This window comes from Schistocerca piceifrons, chromosome 6 (genome assembly GCF_021461385.2).
Source record: "Schistocerca piceifrons isolate TAMUIC-IGC-003096 chromosome 6, iqSchPice1.1, whole genome shotgun sequence".
NCBI classification, from domain to species: domain Eukaryota; kingdom Metazoa; phylum Arthropoda; class Insecta; order Orthoptera; family Acrididae; genus Schistocerca; species Schistocerca piceifrons.
Window position 1 is genome coordinate 314,074,610 of NC_060143.1, and position 19,919 is coordinate 314,094,528.

A 19,919-nucleotide genomic window follows, 5' to 3' on the forward strand; every position below is an offset into this window, starting at 1 on the left:
TTCCTAATCTAATTCCTTCAACATCACCAGACTTAATTCGACTACATTCCATTATCCTCGTTTTGCTTTTGTTGATGTTCATCTTATATCCTCCTTTCAAGACACTGTCCATTCCGTTCAACTGATCTTCCAAGTCCTTTGCTGTCTCTGACAGAATTACAATGTCATCAGCGAAACTCAAAGTTTTTATTTCTTCGCAGTAAAAAACGAATATAACATGTAATTGGCAAACAGCGAACAATCACTTGTTTTCAGATGGTGGTTTCACTCTGGAACCACTAGGACACACAGTTTACAGCCACCGATCATGTCATGCGATACACTTAAGCATCTTCGCGTTTTCCCTACACAAAATTCTACGTCTCCGCACTTCCATAAACTTATTAAGCCTAAAACGGATTATAGTCCTAAAAACAACCAAAAAAGGGCCTAATCACAGGCAAAAATGAGCCTTAAATTCAATAAATTTTGTATCACAACTGCATAGTGTCAGAATTGTTTCATTTCAATAATACTCATTCGAGTAGCAGCACAAACTCAAATTTACGTTAACATAAGTTAGATTACTTTTACTTGAAATGATCTCAATATGGTCACTGTAAAAAGCAAACCACCACCACCACCACATGTCATTCTCCTCCAAACACTTAACATAGTCTCCGCACCGACCGTTCTTTGAACAGAAAGCTGTTAAGTGACTACTGCAAGGCACGACTTTCGTAGAAGTACCTCAGTGTGCTACTAGAAGTCGCAGTCTTGCAGTAGCATAGGTAGTTTCATGCTAAGAGCACTGGTACATAAAATTAAAATGGTGGTTTCAGGGAGAAACTACTGGGGCTCAAGGGTTAAATAACTAGCTTTACACAGCAGCTGTAATGACCAATGTTTTCAGTCAAGACAGTTTGAGTATAAAGCTACTCAGGGATACTATCTTCGTTTTTCCTCGTTTTCCCGTGTGTCACAACTGCACATTCTCCCATGTAGAGCAGGTACCGACGGCTACGGCGGTACCGACCGCTACGGCTATATCGGATGACTGATTAAGAAACTGTCTTTCTAAAAAGAAAAAAAAACCTTTCCATGCCTACCTGCAATGGGATCAAACGCCGTACTTTTGGACTGGTTGTCTGTCACTTCCCCATTGAGCTATCGAGTCACATGAAAGAGAAGAAGCTGGGAGAGAGCTGCTTTGGGGGAGGGTACTCACCCCGGTCCTCTTGCGAGCGTCGGTGCCGGCTGGAAGCGCGGCGGGGTGGTTGGAGCGCTGCTGGACCCACTTGAGCATGGCGGCATCGCGGGGCGGCGGGGGCGACCTCACTGCTGGCGGCGCATCTGCGGCGCGACACCACACTCAGCCACAAGCACAAACAACTAACTGCACTGGCCTGCAGACCGAGTCACCAACAGCTCCAAGCATAGGCAAACACCACCACTACCCATTTGCTTTCCAGGGTTGATCTCTCGTACAGGGTGGAGGGAAGGAGGAGGAGGAGCAGAAGAAGAAGGTGGAGGTGGAGAAGAAGGAGGAGGAGGAGGAGGAGGAGGAGGAGGAGAAAAAAAACTATGGTAGGTTAGAGCAGTGTAGATGGCGTCAAATCGAACTAACGTTTCTGAATAACCACAGGTCGGAAGTTGACCATCGACGTTTATACGATTATTCTGGAATTCACAAAATAAGTTAGGAAGAAATAATTTTTGTGCCAACACCTGTAAAATTTTATTTATTTTCAACATATCGCGGTCCTGTCACCAACTGTATAAATATTAATTTTAATTTTAAACCAACAGCCTCAGTTGCAGGGATTACCTAGATTTACCTAGGTTTCATTCGGGATAAGCCAACCTTCGTCAGAATAAAAGTAACTACCGTCTTTCCATAGAGGACATTGTCAAGCTAAAACTACAAATCCATAAATTATCGTCAGATTATGAAAACTTATCTGAAACTGCCTCGGCCCCACTTCGCGACCGCGATGCGGCAGCTACGAGTGCTGTACTGGAACTGACCGTAATGTCATGAGGCCCGCCTAGGCGGACACACTACCTTGCGCCTGTGCAGAAACTGTGTGATGGGTACATGTTGGGACAAGACGCGAACCTAACTAGTCAATAGGACGTTCATGCGTTGTCCATAGCTAAGCAAATGCTTAACATTTACGTCCAAAAAAATAAAAAATAAAAGACCTAGTCATAGCAATGACGAAGTTGCCTTTATATTATCCTTCCCACTCCTAAGTTCTTTAAGGTTAAACTTCGTGCTGAAGCACAACATTTTCCTAGACAGGCCACACGTTGTAAACACGTGATGTCTTCCTTATGTCATGACCAATGAATACTTCATAAATTTTAAGACAGTCGATCTTATTTTGCACAGGATAACATATACTCCGTTTTCCTCACCTGTACCTTTCTTTTATTTCACTTTACTAGTAAATTCAACGTCAGGAGTTAGGTTCGCGTCTTGTCCGAAGAAGTATCCATCACACAGTTTATGCGCAGGCGCAAGGTAGTGTGTCCGCCTAGGCGGGCCTCATAACGCTACGGTCAGTTCCAGTACAGCACTCGTGGCTGCCGCATCGCGGTCGCGAAGTGGTGCCGAGGCAGTTTCAGATAAGTATTTACAATCTGACGATAATTTATGGATTTGTTCAAAAATGGCTCTGGGCACTACGGGACTTAACATCTGAGGTCATCAGTCCCCTAGAACTTAACTACTAAAACCTAATTAACCTAAGGACATCACACACACCCATCCCGAGGCAGGATTCGAACCTGCGACCGTAGCAGTCGCGGGGTTCCAGACTGAAGCGCCTAGAACCGCACGGCCACCGAGGCCGGCTATGGATTTGTAGTTTTAGCTTGACGATGTCCACTATGGGCAAACGGTTGTAACTTTTATTCTGAAGAAGGTTGGGTTATCCCAACTGAAACCGAGGTAAATCTAGGTAATCCCTGCTACTGAGGCTGTTGGTTTACAATTAAAATTAATTTTATTTATTCTCTTCCAGTTACGGTACTGGCAACCATCTTCACAGGAGATGCACATCAACTGATCAAAAAGGCATCTCTATCATATACGGCTACAAATGGCATCCGAGAATATGTTTGGAGCACAGCGCTGTATGGTAGAGAAAGACGGGCTGTGGGAAAACCAGAACAAAAGAGAATCGAAGCATTTGAGATGGAGTGTTACAGAAGAATTTTGAATAAGATAAGGGACGAGGTGGTTCTCTGGAGGATCGCTGAGGGAAACAATATACGGAAAACACTGACAAGAGGGAGGGATAGGACGACACGGCATCTGTTAAGACATCAGAGAATAACTTCTACCGGGAGCTGCAGAAAGTAAACTGCAGAGGAAGACAGAGATTGGAATACATCCAGCAAATAATGGGGGACGAACGTAGCAAGCGCTACTCAGATTATGAGCTTGGCCCAGCAGAGGAATTAGTGGCGGGCAGCATAAGCCCAGTTGGAAGACTGAAGCTAAAAAATAACTCAATTTATCTACCTGCATATCCTCCACGTTTCATTTTCGTTGCGGTCAGAATTACATTTTTCATTCTAATTTGTTCCCTGATCATTTTTTGTTTGTTTTTATCTCTCTCTTCGTGATTCTAAATATGCACCTTGCCACTGCTCGCTCAGACCCCTCACTTTTTGAATCATTTTCGCAGTGAAAGTTCATGACAGGCTGGCATAAAGTTAAAATAGTAATATACCCCTATTGGCAAATCATTTCCTCCTAGTTCTTCGAACAACGCCTATGTTCTGCGCAAGAGGCAGTGTGACTCGATCTGCAGGTGAGAGGAGGCAGAAATGAGAATTATCGATAAAGAAGACACAGCTTCTTTCTGCGCACATGAGGAAGATAATTAAGCAATTGAGTTTCTGCGTAGGGAGCGTCACTTCCTTAAAGAATCCTTGCGAGTTATCAACTTCACTGTTCTATATTTTGTCATACGTCTAGCTGATGAACTCGTGCTTTTAGCAAGAGGTGCGTTTTATACCTTCCATCCATCTATTGACTTTACCAGAACGGAGGTAGTCCAAGTATTACCAACTCGATAAAATTAAATAATTTTATTAGTTTGTAGGCAGGCACATCTCTACACCCCTGGCATACTTATTCCGCACCACAGTACCGTTGTCAACCGCTAGTACAGCCAAAATATAATGGCCCTGCTTCTCTCTACTACTACAATTTTGTTTAGGCTCCTGTAGCGGAATGTTACGGCATTGTGGCGAGGGTATTTCGTTGCGTACCGGAACTGTAGACGTGTACCTCTGAAACTAAAATTTATTGTGTAGTTATTCACAGATAACATTTAAAACTTTGACCACCTCTTGTAACTGTGTTATACATCAGGAGAATCAGTATCATACTGCTTTTCATGGTCATTGTCCTCATAGCAAGTAGCAGTTATTTCTGGCAGCCAACACCTCGGCTTGAGGAAAGAAATACTGTTTTACGTTTTGCCTGTAGCTGCCAGACTTAACAGAGGGTGGGTCTACGCCAGTGAAATTCTTTAAACTTGGTAATTATTTCAAGAGGTGATGGCCCACAGTTTGTGTTTGTATGATAACTGCCATCTTATCTTGAGCTGCGCATAAAATTCTATATCTACGCAACCATTTGCAGTTGACGGATCATCATCAGTCAGGTTCTAACAGTATTCACAGTTCCGTGTTAGACGAAATACAAAATGATCATTGTCGTGACTATCGCCACCGCCGTCGTGATCATCATCATCATCATCATCAAATGAAAAAACCATGAATTAGGCACATCATAACGTAGATTACATCTTCGATGTACAAAAGCCGTACACTACCCAGCACTTGGAGTGACGATGTACGAAGTGCGTTCAGTAAGTAATGCAACATTTTTTTCTGAAAGTAGATTTGTTTTATTCAGCGTTCCAGTACACCATATTATTCCCACTCTTTTGGCTACAAAACCCTGATTTTCACTTCAGTGGACCCAACAGATTGAAGTCGGAATATGCGGGATCCGGTATGTAGGATGGAAGAGAACCAACGGTACAATGAAATTTTGTGAGCTGCTCTCGAGTGCGTACACTTGTGTGAAGCCTTGTGTTGACAATCGAGCAGTTCATTTGCTGACCAAGCTGAAGTTGTTTCTTCAGTTTCCTGAGTGTAGCACAATACATTTCAGAGTTGATCTTTGCACCATCAATGAGGATATCAAACAGAATAGGCCTAACTCCTTCTGACTCCCGGAAAACTCTCGAGATTTTACCGGTTGAGGGTGGTGGTGCCATTTCAGGGACTACCGTTTTGTTTCTGGTTAGAAGCGATGAACCTGTGTTTCATTGCCTATAACGGTATTCGACAAAAAAAATTGTCACCATCGACCTCGTAACGCGCAAATAATTCTGCACAGACGCTCCTTCATTGCTCTTTATCGTCTTCTGTTAGACAGCGAAGAACCCAGCGGCACGCACCTTTCGAACTCCGCAGCTGGTAGACTCCTGTGTCAGCACTACCAACAGAGACGTCCAGTTATGCAGCGAGGTGTTTGTGATCCGTCGGTCACCTCGAATGAGAGTGTCCACACGTTCCAACACGTGGGAGATCGGACAGGTCGGCGCAACCTTGTTGCGATGGTGACAGACGTTTCGTCCAACGACTCATCCTGCTTTTGCTCACTGCCAGGTCTCCGTAGACATTCTGGAAGCGCCTATTAATATCTGCGATGCTCTAGTTTTCGCCCGAAAGAAACTGACAGTTCTTTGCTTGGAACACATCTACGTTACACACGCCACTTTGAAGGCACGTATAGCGTCACCAACAATCGGAACCTTATGTAACCATAGGGTCTGAAGTGGGAATATTCCAAGATTCCACAACAAGTTCCGCATTTTTTCAGCCTAACTGGCCGAGAAAGAAAATGTGTAGCATACGTACTGAACGACTTCGTAATTTATATTACAACATAATGACTCATGCATAGATTTTTCCATTTGATGATGATGATTTTATATTTTGCCTAACATGAAGCTGTGGATACTTTTGTAAACGTGACTTTGGTCAGTAGACTGAATCTGATTGTAAAAAAAATCAGTATTTTATGATATCATCAGAATATGGGGCGATTTATTCATTATTATTCTCTTCTTTTTGCCGAATTTAGCCTTGAAAGATTTTTTAGATCGTTATAGGTGTTACATACATTACCACTGCGCCTACAACAATTGCTGGTCTTACTACATTAAGACGTGCAGTTTCTTCTAAGAACGAATGACATATACGGAACAGTGAAGTAGATATATTTTAAAAAACACAAATATACAAATGCGCGCGCGCCACACACACACACACACACACACACACACACACACACACACACACACAGAGAGAGAGAGAGAGAGAGAGAGAGAGAGAGAGAGAGAGTATTATTAGAGGGGGAGGAGGGGGGAAGAAGGGCTATAAGAGAAAATGGGTCAACGCCCTGCGCACCAAACAGAATTCAACCTGAACAACAAGGCAAACTGTCGAAACACTGTGTGAGGATGACAGGAGCAATAGCAAGGTTCTGCAGGGACAAATATTTCGTGGCTACAGCGACAAAGCATACGGAATCAGTTCTTCGGTATACAGCTTTTATGGCTTAGAGTGAGTCTCTTAAACGGTGTCTTTGTTCTCTCCGGAATCTTAACGAGAAGTTTTGCTTCAGAAGTGCCGGGATACACCGGTTATAGGAACAAAGGGCAGAATGAAAGTTGAAAACCTCTGCAAGGCACAAGGCACAAAGCACAGTAGGAGAAAATAAAGCACCTTCCACTATGAATCAAATAGCTGAACATGGAACGACATACCACAGCCTTGTCTACAATTGACAAAAGAAACTGCCTGAAGATGGAAGGCTGCTCAGAAGATTGTTTCTGAGAAAGTACAAGCGTGAAACAGATGCGTTAACTTTATTAGTCATTTCACAGACGGGCAGAGTAATATCCTAAGAAGATTGTGGAGCTATCGAGTGTGCCGCGAGAGGGGTTCTCGATAAATCTTAGCTAGGTGAAAAGGCTATCTCCGTCGCGTATTCAATATAGACTTTAAATGCAACATGGCCATTTTCAGTAGCCTTTATTCGTTTTGAATACAGTGGGTGCTAATTTGAATGACTAACCTGAACGAACACAGTATGTGATTCATACCTAATGGAAATCTTCAGATGTAAAAGTAACTTCGTGTGTACCGCAAGGATCTGTTTTAAGATTACTTTTCAATATACATATATGTAGGGTAACTTTGGTAAATGACAAACTATAGGAAGTAATCTCCGAGAGGGTAAGGAGCACAAAAGGTCATTTGAGCATGCGAATGGAAATTCATCCCAACGGAGGTGTACGCACTTGTAGGTGGAGAGATCAGTACATTAAAATGGATCACAAAACAATCTCGCCCGCAAAAACATTTATTTCGATGGTAATAGTCGATGTTTAAACACCCTCAGACCCTCACACCATGATGGTAAGCGGAAGTGGTGAATGTCCCGTTCCATTCGCTGTTACGCCTACCATCATGGTATCAGGATCGGAGGATGGTCGAACACTGACGGAAACCGATTCCCATTGAAACAAATGATTTTGCGGTCCAGCCTGTTTTGCGATTCATTCTTAAGTACTTTTAGCTAGAGCGCTGTCTCTCCACGAGTGATGTTCCCATAAAGTACCAGAGATAAAAGTAATTAATGCCCACTTTCAAAAGGAGTGACCTAACCGGCTTACCGGCTTGCAGAGGAGGCAGGGCCGAGGCGGGTAAACCGCAGCCCCAACCACCCATACCGAAAGTAGTACATACGTTATTTCTCAGAGTTAAAACCACTTTCTCGGAGGAAACGAGGTATCAACCTTCTGTACGTCGTTCGCCAATATTAGAGGCAAACAATCCTGAAATCATGCTTAACTAGGACAGCCAGGAGGGTGGCCCTTCCCGAACTCATTTATTCTCGTTGGGATACCTGAATAATGCTTCTTAGGAAGCCCCCCCCCCCCCCCCCCCGTTGAAGAAAGAAATTTAACGATGCGTTGCAGTTCCTTAAGAAATGTCATAACATGTGTTTCGCCCTGAAACCATACCTGAGGTAGTAGAGACCCCCCCGCCCCCCACACCCCTCTAGTATGTACATAGTCCGCTCATATTAATGTGACCAACGCCTATATTCGACGTCAGCGTTCAATAATCACTCTCAGACGGCAGGTGGCAGCACTATCTGTGTTGGGTAGATAATGAGTATCGAAGGGACGCAGAACACGGTGCAGGTGCTGGAACGGAGGGATTTATCTGACGTCCGAAAGGCCACTGTCACTGGCTTTCGGGCCAAGGGTGGATGCATTTCCGTAACAGCTAGATCTGTAAACTGCTCTCGTGCCGCAGTGTTTATAGTATACCGTGTATAGATAATAGCAATATCCAAAACTGGTGCCAAGGCAACCGCGGAGCACACGGGCCATAGATGACAAGGATGAACGACGGCTGCACAGAAATGTATGGGAGAACAGACATGTAACTGCTGAGCATGTGAGTGTCCAGATGAACCGGGGGGGTTATCAACAGTGTCTCCTCAACGACCGTTCAGTGAGTTGATGAGTAAGGGCCACCGCCTGGTTCATGCACCCATGCTGACTGTTGTTCATCGGCGACGAAGGCTAGAATTCGCACAAAAATGCTGCAACTGGGCGTAGCCTGAATGGCGGCAGGTGGCCTTTTCAGACAGATCACGTTTCATGCTCCACCGGACAAATAGCCTAGGTGTGTGCGGCCCCGCAACAATTGTCGGAAGCATCCAGGACGGAGAAGGGAGTGTTGTGGCCCGGGGACTGTTTTCGTGGCATTCCCTGGATGATTTCGTCATTCTGGAAGACACAATGGATCAACACACGCCTGCATCTATCCTTAGGGACCATGTCCATCCCCAAATGCAGTCACTTTTTCCTCTACACTATGGTATCTACCGGCAGGGCAACGCAACGTGACGTGACACACACCGAGCGAGGTGGCGCAGTAGCTAGCACACTGGACTCGCATTCGGGAGGACGACGGTTCAATCCCGCGTCCGGCCATCCTGATTTAGGTTTTACGTGATTTCCCATAATCACTCCAGGCAAATGCCGGGATGGTTCCTTTTAAAGGGCACGACTGACTCACTTCCCCGTCCTTCCCCAATCCGACGAGACCAATGACCTCGCTGTTTGGTCTCCTCCCCCAAACAACCCCCCCAACCCAACGAGACACACAGCTTGCATAGTACGTGCGTGGTTCGAAGACGACCAGGATGTGTTTACCATACTCTCCTGGCCACCAGATTTTCCAAATTTTAGCCCAATCGAGAATCTTCGTTGGCGCTACGGATCCTCAACCGAGGAACTTAGCGCAGCTGGCCACGGTCCTGGAGTCGGCATGGTTCCACATTCTTGTCGGTACCTTCCAGAACCTCACGACACTCTTCTTGCACGTTTGCGCAGCGGAAGACTGTAAATTCACGCTTTCGACAGATGGTCACAACGTGACTGGACTGTGCATAATTAATTGTTGTATTACAAAAAATTAACATGCTTTTTTCGCATCCTTATTTGCTGAATTTTTAATATGGGGTACTTCGGCACCGCGGATAGGGTTAATGTAATACTGGGATGGACAGTATTTGAGGGTTAAGCACATGCGTCGTCGTATTCAACCATAAGCCTCGCATAATGTTAAGCTACTTTCAACATCTTCTGAAACTATAGAGTTGTGTTACTTTTTGAACGCCCCAAACCCGTTCTTTCCGCGTGTTATCTTCGGTGACAGACGAAGCGGGAGCTACCTGGCGGTACAGCTCAACCCTGGACTCTCGCCAGCAATGAGTCAGGCACCTCGCCAGAGATACGGCCTCATCGTGGTCCCCGGTCCGGCCGTAAAGATAAAGCACGAATAAGCGACGAGCGCGGCGAGAAATTAAAACCGCCACATTTTTCACGTGCACTGGAGTTCCTGGCGACAGTTTTAGTGGGCACGCGTCCATTAGAGGCACCATTAGGTTTCGACGGCGTACGAATTACGCCGCGGGCCCCGTGCAGACCAGCGAGGGCCCGATCTGCGTACAACTTAGGCTTTGCAAATCACCAGGCCACTCCATAGAGTTGCCTTGTGGTCAGCAGTCACAGCACAGGTGCATTCAAGTCGTATTTCAGTGACGGCACAGTAAGTTGTTCTGATTGCATGCAGGAGAGAGAGTTTTAAGTACTGGAGAGATCTGACCATAGATTGGTCCACAGAGCTCATGAGATCATTGCCAACAAGCACCACAGATCTCTGTTACACAGTAATTTAGGCTCTTAATTTACGGGGAAATTAATTTTGTACTCTTGATTTTTTGTTTTTTTTTTTTGTTTGTGGTTTTAGGGCGCAAAACTTCTATGGTCATTAGCGCCCAGCCCGTGACGTAGGAAACAGGAAAAAAACGAAATTTAAAATCAGCAGCAAGGGGAACAAAGTCATAAAATTTGAGAAACTAAAGGCAGAAGGAATGCTTAAAAATCCACTATAGAAAGGGGTTGGTTGTCCCCAAAAAAAAAAAAAAAAAAAAAAAAAATCAAATGACTGACGTCATTTCACTGTCACTAATAAACTGTAGAACGCGGTCAGCTGAGCGTGTGTCATCTGCTAAAATCGACGATAGATCAGGCGATAGCTGTAGACGGGAGCGTAACGGATTAAAATAGGGGCATTCAATTAAAAGGTGTCTGACCGTCCACAGCTGAGAGCAGTGGGGACAGAGTGGGGGAGGATCACCGCTTAAAAGATGTCGATGGCTAAAAAGACAGTGCCCTATCCGGAGTCTAGCTAAAATTACCTCCTCCCGACGACGCGTTCGGGAGGAAGAGGTCCAAGCGCAAGGAAGGGCTTTCACTTCCCGCAATTTATTATGGAGAAGTGTTGACCAATGCGCATGCCATAAATGAGCAACTTGGCGACATAAACCGCTCCGTAGATCGGCAAACGGAAGAGACTGAATAGCTGGCCGAGGAAGAGAGACTGCAGCCTTGGCCGCTATATCGGCCGCCTCATTCCCACAGATACCAGCGTGTCCCGGGAGCCAGAGGAACGCCACTGAGACGCCCCCCAGGTGGAGCAAGCGCAGACAGTCCTGAATCCGGTGGACCAGAGGGTGCACAGGGTAAAGAGCTTGGAGACTTAGGAGAGAGCTGAGAGAATCTGAGCAGATTACGTACTGTATCCGCTGATGGCGGCGGATGTAGTGGACAGCCTGGAGAACAGCGTAAAGCTCCGCAGTATAAACCGAACACTGGTCGGGAAGCCGAAAGTGATTTGGGGTGTCGCCAACAATATAGGCACTCCCTACACCTAACGATGTTTTCGAGCCGTCGGTGTAAATAAATGTGGCTTCCGTCATTTGTGCACATAGAGCAGCAAATGCCCGACGGTAGACAAGTGTAGGGGTACCATCCTTGGGAAATTGACATAGGTCTCTGAGCAAGTCGATCCGGGGACGGAGCCAGGGCGGTGCTGTACCCCAAGTTGTCAAGAAGGTTTTAGGAAAGCGGAAGGAGAGAGAATGGAGCAGTTGACGGAAGCGGACTCCCGGGGGTAGTAGGGAGGAGGAGCGGCCTGCATACCCGACATCAAAGGAGGTGTCGAAAAAAAGGTCATGGGCTGGATTAGCAGGCATGGAAGACAGATGGCTAGCATAACGACTCAGAAGGACTGCCCGCCGATTGGACAGCGGAGGTTCAGCAGTCTCAGCATAAAGGCTTTCCACAGGGCTGGTGTAAAAAGCTCCAGACACTAAACGTAATCCACGGTGGTGGATAGAGTCGAGACGCCGAAGAATAGACGGCCGAGCAGAGGAGTAGACGATGCTTCCATAATCCAATTTCGAGCGCACTAAGGATAGAGGCGGAGAAGGACCACTCGGTCCGCTCCCCAGGAGGTACCATTCAGGACACGGAGGGTGTTAAGGGAACGCAGACAGCGAGCCGAAAGATAGGAAACGTGGGAGGGCCAGCACAGTTTTCTGTCAAACATAAGACCCAAGAATTTAGCGATGTCGGAAAACGGAAGGTTGACAGGACCTAGATGTAAGGAGGGCGGAAGAAACTCCTTACGTCGCCAAAAATTAACACAAACGGTCTTACTGGGTGAGAAACGGAAGCCGGTTTCGATGCTCCACGAGTGGAGGCTTGTACTCTTGATGATAGATACCAAACAGACAAACGGAATTAACAGTGGAATACAAAGTTACATGGTCGACCACGTGATGTACGAACACTAATTATCTGGACGAACCCAATGCGATGGTGTCACCAAACGATGCTACCAATTAGTGGATGGTTTACAGTTTATGTATGACAAGGTATGAAAAGAAGGGTAAGCCAGTCATCAACCCAAAGGTTGGTTTTAACACCACAGGGCTGCACTGTGCGTCGCGCTATTGGGGAGGGGGTGTGGCATCCGTTGCCTTCCTCCGACGTTTGAACTGACTGACCATGGCAGTTCGACGTGGACTCTGAACCAGGGTGTATCTCTGGATTCATTTGCGGAAGATTTTTAACGATCAGCTACATGTTCTGAGAACTTGGTTGATTCAAATTTCTCTGTACTATACTTCGTCTCTAAATCAAATGGCACCAGACGATTTCGTGTGGCTAGGTGCCAGACATACTGTACAGGCCGCGTCTGGCGTAAGGGCGGTCTGTGTTACGGATGGGAGAAGGGTGGGTTGTGAGCGCCTGAAAAAGAGGCCGGTTTGAAACGAAAACGGAGAATTAAAAGAAACTCTTGATACATTGTGAAACTTGCGGAGTACACGAGGGCTCGTCCGGGATGGGCTGTTAAGGCGTCCGCCAGTTTGGCTGTTAGGAAAATACGGAAATAGGAAGGAGAGATAAAAATGATTCAAGTCTGGACTAGCTGGTGGCCTCTCGGAGAGCGCAGAGCTGGGAAGAAACCAAGAGCAAAACTAGTAGAGCGAAGCGACAGTGTTCTGCTCCCCAGGATGCGGCCAGTAACAACCGCAAGGGAAACTCCCCATAGCAGCCCTCTCAGATTTAGTGGTAAAATGGTCCAGTGGATAGAGACAGATCAAGCATTAAAACAGGAAGGAGGTGTACTGAACTGTTAAAAAAAGCAAAGTAGAAACAGTGAACGGTCCAAGTTTAGCAAGTGCAACACTGAATCAGCGGCCGCAGCGTCGTGGTCAGTCACAGTGTGAGACTGCAAAGCGCACGAGCCGTGTTCAAAATTATCTCCTTCCATTTAATTTTTTTTATGAACTGTCAGTTCGGTCATTGAAATGTTTGCTCTCTTTCTGTAGTCTTCGTCGTTGTCATATACTATTATAGAATGTGAGTCAAGTGGTAAGAATACGTTACCGTCGCAAGTAAACGTGATGAACAGCGAGAGCAGGCGAGATACCACACAAACGTCTCACAGAAATGAAAACCACAAATAAACGGGCGTGAACTATGTCACAACAAAGAAATTCACGAGTCAAAACTTCCAAAACCGAACGCAACGTTAAAAACATATGTTTTGACGGAGCACAGGCTGCGTTCATTTGTTGCAGCTTGTGTGATACAGAATTTTGTTTTCATCATGCCCTTGAGTGTGATCAAATTCACGCGAACACCTGTATCGGGCAAGGACGCGTATCTCACTTACCGGACGTACGAATTAGATGCGTCGCCGAGTCATTCCTATCATTACTGTCATTAATGCCGCGTATGACACACCAGACATGTTTTCCAGTGGAGGATTCGGCTGACCTATGGCTATGTCATCAAAGCTTTGCGGTTCCCAATTCGAAAGCAACTTCTTTTCGGCTGCTAATAAAGTGGTTGTGCAGAATCAACTGTCAGAGGTCCCCTCCTTACACCCCGCTGTTGCAAACGGACGTCACACCACGACACAGATACAATTTGAATAAAGCGCACAGCGGGAAAAAAATGGCACAAGGGAGGTCCGAACACAGCTCGCCGGCTTGGCAGTCGAACATCGTGACCACTTATCACAACGATCGTGCTCTCCCAGCCTGCTCTATATACTGCACTTCTTGTCCTTAGACCGTTCACCGTTCCTATTTTGCTTTTTTTTCACAGTCCAGTTCACCTCCTTTCTGTTTTCAGGCTTGATCTGTGTTCAGTTTTTTTTTTACAGGCTGTCCACTGGACCCTCTTACCACTGAATCTGAAAGGAGTGCGATGGGGAATTTTCCTTCTTAGGCCTCCAATTGGGTGAGACAGGTGGCGTGGGCAGTTTCAGTGGGCTGAAAGCATACCCTGTCAACGGCTTTTACCAGAACGGATAGTTTCTGACCTGAAGGGACATGCCTGGTGGTCACGTGGGCTCTGCAAGAGCTGATGCTGTGTTCCAAGTCTGTAGCTCGGGTGCAGCCACATGTATGATGGAAAATTTGTAAGACCCATAAATTAGCAACAACACCGATTAGGCACAATTACAATATACTAAATGGTTGAAAACACACACGAACCGACGGGATGCTCTTTATCTGGTAACACAATCCACCGTTATAAACAAGGCGAACCTCACATCCAACGTGTCGCTACTGCTTTTGAATAGTACTTTTTCACTTCGTTAATTACACATGAAAAATGCGCCCCAAAAAAATACTAACTCTTGTGATTTTACCCTCTGACCTGGTACTCAGTTTTTCTTCATCATAAGATAAATTCAAATTCACAACGTGATCTTCAGCAACGAACAATGGAAAATTTTAATTAAGTGTGACGTATGAAAAAGACCTCTGCAACAAGAGAATGTGATCCGACATACTTGTATTCTATGCGTAGACAATGGACGACCCTGATGACTCAAAATACAGTACCTAGGACGGATGTTTTGTGCCATATCTACTGTCTTTCAGACCTGTGTGTGTATTCCTTACGGATTGAAGAGTACATCTAAGAGAAGAATGAAACTTTAAGCGGTTCTGTTAAAAATGCGCTAAGATCACCGTGATCACTCGACGGAAAAATGGATATTTTAAAATCTATATACCGTCGAAACCTGGATATACTGTGCAGATGCATATTGACGTGTGTGTGTGTGTGTGTGTGTGTGTGTGTGTGTGTGTGTGTGAGAGAGAGAGAGAGAGAGAGAGAGAGAGAGAGAGAGAGAAATGTGTCAATTGGATCTCCCTGCATATTTATGCTAACAACTACAATTTATTCACGTTCTGTGCCGACTGTCACTACCTGCACAAATCGTGCCTCTGTCTTCATACAAACAGAAACACCCGCGAACTGCCTCACGGAGTTTCCCATGTTATCCAATAAGATTCTTACACCGTGTGTCTAATAATTCCTAGGTGTTACGGAGGGGAGTTAGTAAATAGAAGTTCTGATAAGGAGCGCATGTCCAGAGATGAAGCGTGGATTAAAAAATCAGTATGAAGATCTGATTACATTCAAAATTCCCGCTTCACGGTACGCAAGTAGCGGAGACAATGAGCTGTGACCTGCGTGCTGTAGGTGAACGTGACTCGGACAATGTTTCGAGCGTTGTCTTCTACGCGACGAACGATCCCCTGTTCAAAGTCTATAGTGCAGCGCGCCCGTGGGACACAACGCCAACTCTCCTAGTTTCCAACGTATCAGTTTCTCACAGCCGTTGCTGTGGTCCAACAAAGGTGCTGCGCGATGTCGTAATTGTAACAGGGACTGAAGACTGCGTACTCAGCTTGCGTGCGAACCGTGAAGTAGGAGATTTAAAAGTCATTCGATTCCCGGCGGGGTCAGGGATTTTCTCCGCCTCGTGATGACTGGGTGTTGTGTGATGTCCTTAGGCTAATTAGGTTTAAGTAGTTCTAAGTTCTAGGGGACTGATGACCATAGATGTTAAGTCCCATAGTGCTCAGAGCCATTTGAACCATTTAAAAGTCATCCGATCTTAAACCTTTTTTTATGCGCAAGGTACATTTTCGGACATGGGTTCCTTATCGAAACATCTGAGTCTCCTCAACCGACCCTAGAAGCATGTAATAGGAATTTTGAATCACAGAGTACATTTTAAACCGAACAGTCAAAGTCAGCGGGTTTTTGTTTTTGTTGCTTTAAGGGGGGAAGGACGTCAAACGGGCCGACTTGAGCAGGAGAGGCACCATAGGACATTTTAATTTCCACTGTCTATACTTTTACAAATAAATTCATAAAACTTCCTGGCAGATTAAAACTGTGTGCCGGACCGAGACTCGAACTCGGGACCTTTGCCTTTCGCGGGCAAGTGCTCTACCAACTGAGCTACCCAAGCACGACTCACGCCCCGTCCTCACAGCTTTACTTCTGTCAGTATCTCGTCTCCTACCTTCCAAACTTACACAAGCTCTCCTGCAAAATTCGAGTCTCGGTCCGGCACACAGTTTTAATCTGCCAGGAAGTTTCATATCAGCGCACACTCCGCTGCAGAATGATAATCTCATTCTGGAAATTCATAAAACTTTGTCAGCATGACCAGGAAGGATTCAGAATTCACACTCATAGCAGTGGAAGTTCGAAAACAAAGTAATTTTTTTTACATGTGAAATTTCATCATTTTTTCACTTACTAATGGCAGCATTTGTTGCTATAGGTACACTTTTCTTCATAAGTAAGAGAGATGGTTCGATAAATTTTGCACAGCATACAAGCCATACTCAAGGGTGTACGAAACTCTAGAATTTTCCAAATCTATTAAAAACTGTGGTAAAAATAAGGTAATTAACTACAAAATTTGTGTTTTTTCTAAACATCAAGTTTAAAATACAACAGATCATTCGTTTTTTCATAAATTAAACAAATTTTAGAGTTTCATACACCTGTGAGTATGGTATGTATGCTGAGCAAAATTCATCGAAGAATCTCTGTAACTTTGAAGAAAAATGTACCTATAGCAACAAATGCAGCCATTAGTAAGTGAAAAAATGATGAAATTTCACACATAAAAAAATTATTTTGTTATGTTTTCGAACTTCCACTGCAATGAGTGCGAATCTTGAATGCTTCCTGGTGATGCTGACGAAGTTTTATGAAATTATTTATGAAAGTATAGACACTGGAAATTAAAATGTCCTCTGATGCCTCTCCTGTTCCAAGTCGGCCCGTTTGACGTCCTACCCCCCTTAAGTCGGAAGACTAGCTTGCTACAGTTGTCTCCACTATTCAAGCCTCCTCATTTCTGCGTAACTACTGTAACCTATATGTATCTGAACCAGCTTACTGCATTCAAGCCTCTGCCTCCCTTCACAAATTCTAGGTTTTACCTTACATTACTGTTGATTAATTACAAACCAGCGGATTTTGACGAAGAGCTTCAATAGCCGAGGTTCAAGTTTTGATTATTCAGCAAGACAGTGAAGGCGACGGCTTCGGCATCAGCGCCGTGATAAAACGCTCCCTGGCGGGCGGCGGTTGTGATTGATGGAGAGCTATCCCTCCTCGAGACAAGGCAAGTGCGAGGAACAACGCGGGGCCAAGTTAGTGGCTCGCGGGTCAGACGCCCGCTGGCGGCGCTGAGGAGAAATTACCGACAACGCTCCCAACTCAGCATCCATCACAGGCGCGGGCAGAGAAGAATGGCCCGGCACTTACACACTCGCCTCGCACGTGTAGCGCGCAGCGCCAGATCGACAAATGAAGCGCAGCAGTGCAGCCCGAGCAACACGTCGTGCTGCACTGGAGGAACGACCAGTATCATGTTCCCAACAAACTGCGACCATCTATTTCGCAGGCTATGGCGTCTACCCTCGATAAAAACTGGAAATGTAGCACCACAGGGCTCTTCGCCGCAATTCAGAACTTACTCTTATTAAACGTAACCGTCACAACGGACGTTATTTTGGCAAGGAACGTGTAAGCACCAATCAAAATCAGTTCCATACCCGGAGTACGAACGTAGGAGGCAGATGCGAGAATTCCACGTTACTTTCAAAGTGGAGGTTGTCTCTTGTGGCCTTTTGTTATGAAGTGTGTGCTTGCATCATGAGGATGAGTGGAAAGTACTGAGTGCTCGTAAGGTGTCAAGTTGTGTTGCGAAACTGAGCTAGCTCTTTTGGTCCATGACACACGAAGCGTCGTACACAAAGGCGTCTAGATTGATGCTGTGTTCCTAGACTAGACTGGGCTGCCAAGAGTGATACTCTTACTATCTAGGATGGACCGACTGGACAATCTATTTGTACCAGGCTCAGAGCACACCACATTGGAGACTAAAGAAGCAAGATTCATTGCACAGACCAGAAGCATAAAAATTTAACACCATCGTCTTCGTATCCTTCAGCGACCCAGGCAGTGTGTTTATGAACAATTTGCCTCCATTTTGCTCAGTCTCGATATACTTCTTGTCTTGATACTTTTTCACAGTTTTCTTCTCTAGTCTTCAGGTCTTCCTTAACCTAATCCAGCTAACTTTTTCCTTTGTCATCCCAAAGGTCTTTACCCCTGCACGTTTCTATCCAAGTATTGTTTTGCAGGCAGTTATCTTTGATCCTCTTCATATGTCCAAACAATTCGAGCGATACAGTATTCCTTCTCCTAATCATTCACAGATCCACTTGCATAGTAAGAAATGTAGAAAAGGTGTAAAGCTGATTGTTAGAAATTAATCCGATGTGTGTACTCTACATCTGTTGCTGAACGATCAGACTAAATGTGATCATTCATCCCATTTACAAAATGTTTTAACTCCTACATAATCGTGAATGTGTAAACAATCTGAAACCTTGGTGTTATCGTTCATAAATAGGTAATCGCAGGGTGATGATGAGGTCCCATACTCCGAGCAGCATAGGGAACGATGCGGGAGACCCGCACCGCCGACTAGGCAAGGTCCTAGCGGAGGTGGTTTGCCATTGCCTTCCTCCGACCGTAAAGGGGATGAATCATGATGATGAAGACGACACAACACCACCCAGTCATCTCGAGGCAGGGAAAATCCCTGACCCCGCCAGGAATCGAACCCGGGACCCCGTGCGCGGGAAGCGAGAACGCTACCGCAAGACCACGAGCGGTAATCGCAGGACGACGACCTCTATTCCAGTGCACAATTAGTAATAGATGAAATGTTATCTTAATGACTTTTGAAGCTGTACAATACAGATGGAATTCTTTAATAGGCACCAGGGATTCTGTAGTGGAAAATGGGCTTACAAAACGAAACCGAGCTCACACGAAAATGAAGTATAATGAAATAAAGCCAGAACTGCTTACTTTATGCAAACACTAAGACACAAAAGCACACATTACACTACTTTAAAAGGAATGAGCACACTGAGAACGTGTTACCTTAGCCATAGTAACAGACGAAGTCACTCCCCACAAACACGTCAACGTCACAGCTTGTTTCACATACAACCACTAACGTTGGCGTTCCGTACGGTCCCGTCCACGACCTGTGTGAATCCGCCGATCGAAACGCTTCATGGATGGTATTGACATTCTACAACTTTTACCCTCACTCTTCAGGCATTTCAGAGTGAACAAGCACACGGCGTAGGATTGGTCAGCAGCTCCGATTCTAATTGCCATTCCACCAAGAAGAGCACTTTGAGGCCATGCTAAACAACCTTCGAAAACAATAATTTCGTCCGCCTTCGGCCAATGCTGCTACTGACGTGTGTTAGCAAAGACTTTACTGCATCGATTACTTCCAGCCAACGGATTAATGGTCATGATCATCTGTTTATTACAAAAAATAGCTGTCAGCCACAGCTGCGAGTCATGTTAAGTCAGCTACTGTTCGCGCAATAACATCAGCTGCCTTTACGTGTCTGCCTGTTCGCGTACGCGTAGCAACGTGATGTGCGCCCCACTCTACGGCCTTCTAACTTGTCCCAACGCACGATACGTCGCCATGTGGCAAGCAATACCTACACAAAGGGATATGGACAGAGGCACGCA

The 19,919-nt window shown here is 45.5% G+C and overlaps 1 protein-coding gene across 2 annotated transcripts in view; it reads right to left on the reverse strand.

The window, feature by feature from the left end:
- LOC124802563 (rhophilin-2) overlaps positions 1–19,919 on the reverse strand; it is a 492,713-nt gene that overhangs the window by 338,386 nt on the left and 134,408 nt on the right. Inside the window, exon 2 of one of the 2 annotated variants that reach the window (XM_047263431.1) lies at positions 1,208–1,332. The exons of the other annotated variant lie outside the window; for it this stretch is intronic. Coding sequence (XP_047119387.1) covers positions 1,208–1,285 — 78 coding nt within the window. The 5' untranslated portion in view covers positions 1,286–1,332. The remainder of the gene's footprint in view (positions 1–1,207; positions 1,333–19,919) is intronic. 2 annotated transcript variants of the gene reach the window in all.